This window comes from Colobus angolensis, unplaced genomic scaffold (assembly GCF_000951035.1).
Source record: "Colobus angolensis palliatus isolate OR3802 unplaced genomic scaffold, Cang.pa_1.0 Scaffold48, whole genome shotgun sequence".
Classification (NCBI taxonomy): domain Eukaryota; kingdom Metazoa; phylum Chordata; class Mammalia; order Primates; family Cercopithecidae; genus Colobus; species Colobus angolensis.
The window spans coordinates 11,240,048-11,251,257 of record NW_012118265.1 but is presented as its reverse complement, the minus strand read 5'-3'; the positions used below and the strand labels follow the sequence as shown (position 1 = coordinate 11,251,257).

The following is an 11,210-nucleotide window of genomic DNA, read 5'->3' as shown; positions in this document are numbered from 1 at the left end:
AAAGTACTGAAAATCATGAAGAGCTGCTAAAGTGCAAGTGGCCATTTCCATTTTCTTTAATGACTGAGTCCAAAAAATAAAAGTAAAATTCATGCCAAGAATTATTCAGTGATTATTTGATTCTTTGACAATCCATAAAATAAACCTTGGACTCCTCACTTCACAATCAGACTGACAGCTTATGCCAATTTTATCAAGCCTATCATAAATATACACCCCTATATTTCTTGAAACTCGAAGTACCAATGAGCAAGAGAACACAGAGATATTTCCATTTAACTATATAACTATGATAAATTTTAGTAATGTATTAGTCAGGGTTCTCTAGAGGGACAGAACTAATAGGATAGATGTATATATAAAGGGGAGTTTACTAAAGGGGAGTTTACTAAGTATTAACTCACATCATCACAAGGTCCCCCAACGGACTGTCTGCAAACTGAGGAGCAAGGAAACCAGTTCGAGTTCCAGATCTGAAGAACTTGGAGTCCAATGTTCAAGAGCAGGAAGCATCCAGCACAGGAGAAGGATGTAGGCTGGGAGGCTAGGCCAGCCTCTCCTTTCACATTTTTCTCCTTGCTTATATTCTAGCTGCGCTGGCAGCTGATTAGATTGTGCCCACCCAGATTAAAAGGCAGGTCTGCTTTTTGCAGCCCACAGACTCAAATGTTGATCTCCTTTGGCAACACCCTCACAGACACACCCAGGATCAATAGTTTGCATCCTTCAATCCAGTCAAGTTGACACTCAGTATTAATCATCACAAGTAAGTTTAGATATTGAGAACTAATAGCACCCTCGTATTTGTTTCCCACATACAAATGATAAATGTAGTTTTGAACATTATTGCCAATTTTCATTAAATTCGTTAACCAATTATTCTAAATGTATTATTTACCATAAACTATTAATTCATGAGACTTACTTTTATCAACAAAAGGCAAGGCATCAGTTGTCATTTATTAATTCAAAGTGTTCTCTGTAGAGATTTTCAGAGATGGCATGGCTTTTTCTTAATATCTGCTATTATAATTTTAATAAAATTTAATATCTAAGATGTGTTAATTTCAACACTTCTAATCTTGGCCCCACTTTTTTTTTTTATCAGAAGAACCAAAGAAACCAAGAAATCTTCATCTGAATTTGATCCTCTGCTAGAATAATAATAATCTAGGATACTTTGGGAAAGAGAAGACTTTCTTTATAAATGAATATTTCAAATACAATAATGAAATGGCTATAGCATTAGCTATTTACACTTCTTAGAAGATATATATATATATTTTTAGGTGATACATTAAGTATCTATACATGTTTATTCTCTAATGGCAATCTGATGGCAAAGACACAAAAAAGTTAAGGAATAAGACTCCAAATGTTGCAATAAGCCAAGGAAGATGATGCACAAAGTAAGTACTCCTGTGACACTTAGCAGCTGGTACCTTTAAAACCACACCGTATGTGCAGTTCCCAATCATGGTCAATACAAACAGCAGAAATGAAGTTCCTCAGTAGATCTTCAGAACTAACAACAGAAGCAAAGATGACAGTAGTTGTTATTTTCTCTTCCCTATACAATACACAGCTTCACAAATCACCCAAGTTTTAAATTGTATTTCATTATCATAAATATCTTCTGATTGTTGAAAAAAAAAGTTTCCTGTACAAATGTTGGAAGATGTGGAAAACATGAAGGCTAAAACAATATCACCCATAATCTTAATACTCATAAAATATTCTAATTCATTTCTTTCTTTCTATGCAAGGCACATGACTATACACAGTATACATAATATTTTGTAATATCCTTTTTTCCAGTATTATATATTATAATAATTTTTGCATGTCATTAAAAATTATTTATCAACATTTTAATATTGCTTCAGAATATTCCACTGTATTCAGCATTTGAGTGTCCCCAATCTTATAGATGGCATTTTTACAAATTCCTCAGTACTTACATATTTTTCCATCTTTCTGGTAATTTCCTTAGAATTGATATCTAGATGTGAAATTCATACTTCTGAGGATGTTGACACAAACTGTCAAAATGTCTTCCAGAAAGACTTTTAGACATCTATTCAGTAGTGTATGCATGTGCAAACAAACCCTATTCTTATCAGCTATGATTCCTATAATTTCTTTATATTTGCTAATTTGGTGGACTAAAAAGTTATTTTATTTCACATTTATTTAATTCCTAGAGAAGTTAAATTATTTTTCATTTTTTTTGTTTTTTGGTTTTTGATTTTTTTAGAGAGAAAGTCTCGCTCTGTTGCCCATGTTGGAGTGCAGTGGCGCAATCTCGGCTCACTGCCACCTCCATCTCCTGGGTTCAAGCATTCTTCTGCCTCATACTCCCAAGTATCTGGGACTACAGGCGCACGCCGCCATGCACACCGTCACATCCGCCTAATTTTTTTTCTTTGTATTTTAGTAGAGATGGGGTTTCACCACGTTGCCCAAGCTGGTCTCGAACTCCTGAGCTCAGGCAATCCACCCACCTTGGCCTCCCAAAATGTTAGGATTACAGGTGTGAGCCACTGCCATTTCTTCTTTTTGAATTATCCATTTTTGAGTCCTATGTAAATTTTTATATAGGACTGTTTTTTCCTTTTGATTTATGGAAATTCTTACTAAAATTCTGTTCTTTGCCATATGTGTTTCCTATCTATTTTGTATGTTTTGGTTTTACACCTATATTTGATGTACAGACATATTAAATATTTATAGTTAATTCTATACATTTTTTCCCTTATCCATTTCTTTTAAGATTCAAAATTACTAAGATTTAAACATTTAAAATATTATCTATATGTGATAATGATAACAATTATTATCCTTTTAATCATGCAGTCCAGTACTGGATTGGGAGTTAGTAAATGCTAATTCACCGTGAAGCTGCCTCTTGGGATCATTTTTAAGGCAATTCTGAGGGAGAGACTATAATATTCTCCCCTGAAAAAAGTACTGCTTGCATGAAATTTCTTTATTCAATGTCTGTAGTGTACCCTTTTGCAATACTTCATTTCAAAATGTTGACAAACATGTGAGACTATTTTGACCAGATGGAAACTCAAATGGATGAATTAGATAAAATTACTCTTTTACTCCCATTAAACATTCAGAAATTCAGTTCGAGTTTTCAGTTTCCAGGACCTGTGGTAAATAAAAGAATATACCATTGCAAATTCAAATAAACCATGGGTGGTTGAAAATTCAGAGAGATAAAGTACACATGTACACGTTCGGTCCCTTCTAGGTTGCTACAGTGAAGTATATTAGTTGCAAAGTGCAAGGGAATCATGACTTTTTCACAAGTTGAACGCAACCACAACATCCATGCCAAGTGCTTTGTATAATTTATTGTGATTTCATTACACTGGCACTAATATGCAAACCCAGGAAAAGAGATTTAGACAACAATTCCAGCTGATCTAAATTCCGCTCCCTAAACTTAAAGGAGCTTAATAAACAAGCAACAAAAAATTGATCAAGAATAGATTCTTGTGACTGTGACTTCCATATTGTTGGTCTGAAAAGCACTACTCAGAATTCCAAGATCTCTTCTAAAGGTAGACACAAAGTCATAAGAAGCACTTTGATTCATCATAATGAACAAAGCAAATAACGTACTTACATTTCTATATAGTTGGGAAAATCGAGATCCCAAGTAGAATACACAAAATACATAGCCGCAAATAAAGCCTAACATTTCAACTATGCCAACAGTATCCTAAAAGCAGTAACACAAAAAGGGTGATAGTATTAAGGATCAATCTAAACATACATTAGAATCTCAATATTTCAAGGGAAATGGAGGTTCATTGGATAAAACTAGGGTGGAAGTATTTATTCTCTGCAGCCTTGTTATTTTGGAGGCCAATGAATATTAATCATCTTTCTAGGACGGGTGGTATTCCCTAATCAAGTAGTAACATCATTTATTCATGTATGTGGATATGCTAAGTTGTTTTGAATAATGGCAATTAAGATTTGGAAACAATAACTTCAGGATAAGTGTATCTATGGGGTTTCCATCTGGATTTCTGGTTCAACCCCACAGAACCCTTTCTCTGCTTGGAATATATAAAAGTACCTGCCTGTAGATGGGCCAAGTGGGCAGGTTCACCAGAAGAATGGGTCTCCCCTGTCTGGGGCAAGCATTTCTGCCCACCAGCCTGCATCCCAAAAGGAGAGAAGGTGCTTTCGGAATTTTCAGGATCTTACTGAGCCCTGGTCAATTCTAATATATTAAAACCACTACCTGCGAAATCCCAAAGGACTGAAGTTTCTTAGAAGTTTTTCTAAAAGTTAACAAAAATTCTTTCTTGTATTTTTTATTGAGAGAACATGGAGAGGGGTGGGGATTGTGCCCTGGCATTCTGTCATTTCATTTTTGAAATAAAATACTTCCTGGACTAACCTCAGCACTTCTACAATATTTTTGTGGAGTTTATAAAATTAACAACAATGAAAAATTCTGCAAAAATATTTCTAAAGTGACCAAAAAATGGATCCATAACAAAGAGTTGATGGGTTTTTCATATAAAGATTATCTTTTTTGCTTCTGTTGAAGTCTCAGGTTGATTCTTCATCAAATATAGACTTGGTATTGTCACTGACAGCACAATGCACACTGGCACCCAAGTCACATATAAATTCTGCAGGCTTCTACCCCCTAGTGCTTAAAAACAACCAGGGCAATGGTGAACAACTGCCACAAGCTGCTGAAATGATGTCCAATGGCACACATATTTACTGCAGCTAAATACCACTTATCTGGTATTTAATCTCCAGAATACTTGAGTTTTCAGAATGGTTACACAATAAATGTCATCCAGAAAAAATATGCTGTTTAGTTAGAACTCAAGATCACTAAGTGCATCTGAGAATAGGAAAACCACAGAAAGCAACTGATGGACGGTTGTGATTGGCTGGATCAATTGTAGGAAAGGAAAGTGCTACTTTAATTGCCCAGCTACACATTTACAAGCTCAGTGCATCCATTCTAGTGCTGACAGGCCTTGGGAGGGAACAGCAGACAAGAAAGAAGAACACTGGAGAAATGAAGTAGGACGATAGCACAGAATAGGATCAGAGGAGATTAAAAGTGGTGTCAGTGACAACAGTAGCCAACAGAAATTAAAGGCAGCAACAGGGAGTGTGATTCAGGCCGCTGAGAGAAGGAGAGAGGAAGCAAAAAGCCCTGAGCTTGACACAGATAAAAAGCAAAGAGACTATGAAAAACCCAGGCACCACTGGAACATGCCAAGCAGGTTTCCAGAGATGTAGAAGAGGAGTCATTTAATTGACAAACTCTTACTAAACACCTACATTCTTAGCAACCAAGAATTCAAAACTAAATAATTTATGCCCCTACTCCAAGAGACTGTAAATTAAGTCATTACATCCTATGGATCTTATCTCCTAAATCTGCATCTAGGTGACTCAGAGTTTAAATCAGCAGAGCCAGGTCAAGGTACATTTTGGAAAGCTCTCTGAGGAAAAATCAAAAAGCACTTGATCCATAACTGTTAACTATACAGAGCAGAGTGACTCATTCTCCATGGGCAGTGGCTGGCTATATTCTTACTCTATCAGTTAATGATTAAAGCATCAGAACTTCCAGGAGTAATGGTCAAATTGAACACTCTTGTTCAGGAAGCTAGGAAATACTGGGATGCAGAATCTTAGTAAAAGTGAAAGACAAAACCAAAAACCACAAGCAAACAAACATACAAATACCTATGTTTAAGTAGAAAACATGTTTCCTTATAAGCCAGACAATCATCTACCATGGGTTGGTAGGGGCAGGGTAGGTCCATGCAGCTTTAACCTCTATATTCTATTTTTAATTTTTTAGTTATGTTGCATCTGTACGAGGGTTAATATCAGCAGACATCAGACACACAGATATCTGGCTGCAACATTCTGGCTAAATCATTCCCACTTGTTTAACATAAAAACTGATGAAGCATTTATTTTAAAACATTTGTAGAGTTATAACTGCAAAGGTACAGCTCATGGCTTCTCATATATTACAACCACATGTTAAGACAATAGAATTCAATAAAAAATTACCTTCAGACACATTTTGTATTTGAGGGATTCGCTTTATCCCTCAACATTCCAGGTTGGATAGCCCATTGAGCACATGTTCCTTGGTGAAACTTAATTTTTTTTTGAACTCTGCATTGACCCTAAGTTTAACAGTATTCCAAATTCAGTCTACTTTGCCCACAGAAGATATTGCAGCTAAGCAAAACTCTGTTCCAGAAACCTCATAAACTGTGTGAGTTGCTCAATTTAGCCCTGAGGGAGTAAATTGAAGAGAGCTGGCCTGTCATACTGTTTTAGACTGTTTGCCACAGAAATTCAGGGTTAGTTCCAGATTGATTAAACTAGTTATGGTGGTGGCTATATATATATATATATATAGTTTGGTGGGGAGAGGGAGCGACGCAGAGGAGGAAACTGATTGGGTGTCCTTTAAGTACCAAATGCTTTACTGGAGATTTCCATATCTTTTACAATTCATTCATTCCACCACTATTCGCCGAATGTCGGCTATGTACTCAGTCTTGAACAAGACTGAGACAGTCCCTGTTCTTATAGAGCTTATGATTCACATAACACCAATTACACCGTAAATCAGCTTGATACATACCTGATACCACCTTAGGTTGATTTTGAAATCTAATCCCTCTACCAGCTGGCTATGTGACCTCAGTCCAGTTTGTTGATGCCTCAGTTTCCTCAATTGTATAAAGGAGTTTGCCATGGAAAATAAGTGAGTTCAATGAGCACATATAAAAGGTCTTTCACCATGCCTGGTACACAACTGGGGGTCATCTTCCTGCCTTCCTCACTTTAGTATCCAGTGGGATTTGTATTTGATTTGTAGATTTGAGTAGCTGTTCGCACCCTTGTAATAGTTACAACCACCAGGGGGCAGTAGAAAAATATGCTCCACACGTCCCAAAGGGAAAAATGGGGCCACTCTCATAAGTACATAGCTAAAAGTAAATTTCATTGTTGGGCTGGCTCATAAACACACACGTGAAGAAACAAACAGTCGTTTCAAAACACAGCAGTCAAAGCAAAAATAAAAATAATAGTATTCAGTTACTCAGTGAATCTATACTGCAGGCCTATTCTGTGCCAGCCTCTGAACATTAAAATAGTGCCTGTCCCATTGGGTGATATGAAGATTAAATAAGTTACAACAGGACTGACAAATGGTAGGCACTTAAAAACTATTTGTGGCTATCATCTTGTGGAGAATATGTTCTTACATTAGCCACAAGAGAAAAGTGGTACTGCTTATCACCTGGAGAAACCTCTAAAAGCATTTGACTATTTCTGCCAATCTCTCTTTTACCTTTTTCTGATTAATCATTTCTGTTTATTTTCCTATAACATAGAGGTGTTAATGTGTCCAATGACACAGACCAGTTGGAAAAAAAAGGTAATAACATGGAATCTAAATGTGCCACATCTAAAAATTCTCAAAGGACTCACTTGGATGGTTGAGAGAAATGTTATGTCTTATCAAAATATGCCTTACTCATTAAAAATAACTCAAAGATGCTCTATTGGTTTTTAAATGAGAAAATGTTCTATTACAAATAGAAGTACTGGAATGAACTATTACCAATCTTACATTTTGTTCTTATGATTATTTAACCTGTAGTACATGAATTGTGAGAGTATAATTATATCCGTGTTCATGTCGAAGATGGCTGTCAAAATCTGGAGTGGTAAATAAGGATGGACATCTATAAATATAAAATCCCAGGCCACCATTATTGAATATATATAGTACAGTGTATGAAGGTGACAAAGTCATTTACATGATTAAATACATTAACAAAGTTTTCTAAAAGCTTACAAATATTCCACTTTATCTTTTCATTTGAATACTATCATAGAAATATTTGCCTATAGCCACTGACTATATTTTTAATCATGACTCTCATTGTAGACTATGTGTCAGCATCAGTGGATTATTGTTCAGTCTTAGTATAGAAAAGAATAAGAATCCCCTAATGGCAACATATCATGTTCAGCTACCTTGAGGCAAGAAAATATTAAAACTGTACGAAGAAAAGGAATTAAAACTGGATGTAGACTTTAAAAATATATCTGAAAACAGACAGGCCTCTATTCTACTATAAAAAAATGCCACATTAAGAGGATTGTCAGATACAGAACACTTATGCAATATTTAGAGCATGTCTATACTAAAAAATTATTTGTTGTTTATCTGAAATCCAAATTTCACTGAGTGTCCTGTATTTTGTTTGTTAAATTTGTCAACTCTACACATGAAGCTCTCCATGCACACATAACCCAGAACCTTCACTCTTTTGAAGATAAATCTGGAGAAAGTTTTACCTGAATAGGCAGCTGGTTACTCAGGTAGCAGCTTTTGAAATTTGTCAGGTCTCCACCTATCCAGCAAAGCAGAAAACCCAGAGAGACTGCTTCATCCACTCTTCCATTTCTGTAGGCTACAAAGAGCTGACTGAAAAGTGACAATTGACAAATAAACACGTGGAGCACAGAACTTAATGAGACAACTCAACACCAGATAAAAACAATACCGATGATGTACAGCAATAAAACATCTCATTCACTTCCAGTTAAGCCTCTAGGACTCTTTTTAACCTGTCTTCATTCACAGCACACAGCAAACATATCTAAAACCTAAAAGAAGCTCAGTGACAATACTAAAACATTAATGCCTCTTATCTCTGCCTTTTCTTTTATCTTTCCCATTGGAATTTATACATATGTCCTAAGCACATGTTTATTCTTTCTTGGCCTCATAATGGGGAAGATATTAAGTCATGTAATTAGAAATACTAGATATATCACTAAAATGTAAGAGTAGAGGTTCAAAATGTTTATCAGTGATTACATTTTCAGCCGGTACCTATGTTTTCTTTTAAATTTACTTCTAATCAAGTTGCCCACGTGCAGGTGGACAGGTGGACAAATAGCAAAGTCAATGTGAAAATCTATTTGGCTCCCTATGATGCCACCTCTTATGTGGAAAAGTTTTTAAAAATCTTGGGTCCTGGGATCCAAAAGACCTGAAGACATGGCTTGTCACCTGTGGGACATCAGACAATTACTTAATCTCTCAGAATCTTACTTTCTATATCATAAAGTAAGATTAAGTTTCTAAACCAGAAGTGTTTATTGCAGGAAGTTGACCAAGGTTTGAAATGGGTGGCCCCACTTGAGGCTAAATGATGTCCATAAGCCACCAGTGGTAGAACTGGGAATCAGCCTAAATCTGCTGACTCCAATTTTATAATCTTTCACTACCACATATACTACCTAAAAGTTAATATTTCCGGAATTCACATAGGAGACCATAATCCCACTCACATCAACGCCGAGTTATTCCTCCATTAAGCGGTGCTGAATGGTATATATATCAATGTGGTTTTCAAAAGACTTTTTGTTATGTCTCAGATTTCCAAAGCATCTGAGGACTGACTGTATTCTCTACCTTTTCCCAGTATTTTATAAACAGATGACCTATCTAGGCACACATATTTTACAAATTCCTTTGAAGCAGATCTTTTTTGCTTGATATTTTTTTTTCTAGGGTAGATATAGTTGGTATCTGACTTCTAATTATAAATAAACTTAGCAAAAATGGAAAACTTTCCCCTGTAGGACTAAACTGCTTGGATTTTTTTTTTTTTGAAAATTATTCCCATGCCCACAAGAAAAGAATAGCATAATGTAATATCTCACCAAAGACTATTTAAATTTTTGCTCTTATCAAAGAACATATTGAAAAGGAATTCAACATAGGATGGTGAAGAGGTAAGGTATGTATGCTTTATTGCCTTTCTGATTACTAAATATAAAAGATTTTTATATCATAACTAAGAAAAAAGTAGTCAGTATAACGTATTAACAACCTGTTATATTCTAAAACGTTTTAGAGTGATGCTTTTTAGCACCTTCAAAATATAAAATACAAAGAGAACATTTGTTCAATAGCAAGCCCAAGTAGTTTGAAAAAATACCTAATATAAAAATATTTAAATTTTTTTTAAAATAAGAAATTATGAACAAGAATGTTACACTATAGATTTGAAATCCAAGATTCTTAACTACGGGAGAGCAACAGACAGAAAATAGGCAATAGAAACCAGTTCTATACTCATGCTCCAGTATTGCCAGGAGTTGGACACACATCTTGCAGGAGATGCCAAATCCATAAGGTCCCAGTCACACAAATCTTCCCATCCTCTACTGAGGAGACACACAGTTGCAACTGTGATTCTATAATTAAAGTCTGGATGGTTGATGTTGCTAGTTCTTGGAAAGTGCAATTTAATGTCAGAATGAATATTTCTTTTTAAAATAATGCTTTGATTCATACTGAAGTTTGGCTACAAATTGTCTTAAAATCTGTAAAAATTAAATATAAATCAATAAATATTGTGTAATATTTTTTCTTAGAAAACATTGTTGAAAGAAATTAAAGAAGACTTAAATAAATGGGAAGACATTCCATATTCATGGATTGGGAGACTTAATATTGTAAAGATGGCAAAACTACCCAAAGTAATCTACAGATTTAATGCAGTTCTTATCAAAATTCCAACTGCCTCTTTTACAAAACTGCACAAGTTGATCCTAAAATTCATACAGAATTGCTAAGAATACCAAATAGTCTAAACAACTCTGAATGAAGATAATAAAGTTAGAGAACTAATACTTTTTAATTTCAAAATGTGTGAAAAAGACAGTAATCAAAACAGTGTGGTAATGGCATTAGAAAAGACATATAGATAAATAGAATAGAATGGAGCATCCAAAAATAAAAATATACATCTGTGGTCAATTGATTTTGACAAGGGAGCCAAGACCATTCAATAAGGAAAGAATACTTTCTTCAACAAATAGCAGTGGGACAACTGGATAACTACATGCAAAAGAATGAAGTTGAACTCTTACCTCACACCATATACAAAAATTAACTCAAAATAGATAAAAAGCATAAATTTGAGAATCTATATAACTCTGTAAAATCTAGAAAACATAGGGATAAATATGTATGAGCTTGGATTTGGCAACAGATTCTTAGACATGACCCCAAAAGCACAAGCAACAAATAAAATATAAATTAGACTTCATCAAAATTTAGAAACTTTTGTGCATTGGAGAACATTATA

The 11,210-nt window shown here is 34.9% G+C and overlaps 1 protein-coding gene across 1 annotated transcript in view; it reads right to left on the bottom strand.

Moving 5' to 3' along the window:
* Positions 1–934: 934 nt before the first annotated feature.
* The window catches only part of PQLC2L (PQ loop repeat containing 2-like), a 47,740-nt gene continuing 37,464 nt past the window's right edge, over positions 935–11,210 (bottom strand). The window contains exons 3-5 of the mRNA XM_011959032.1: positions 8,401–8,532; positions 7,667–7,755; positions 935–1,525 (exon numbers count right to left, since the gene is read on the bottom strand). Coding sequence (XP_011814422.1) covers positions 1,429–1,525; positions 7,667–7,755; positions 8,401–8,532 — 318 coding nt within the window. The 3' untranslated portion in view covers positions 935–1,428. The remainder of the gene's footprint in view (positions 1,526–7,666; positions 7,756–8,400; positions 8,533–11,210) is intronic.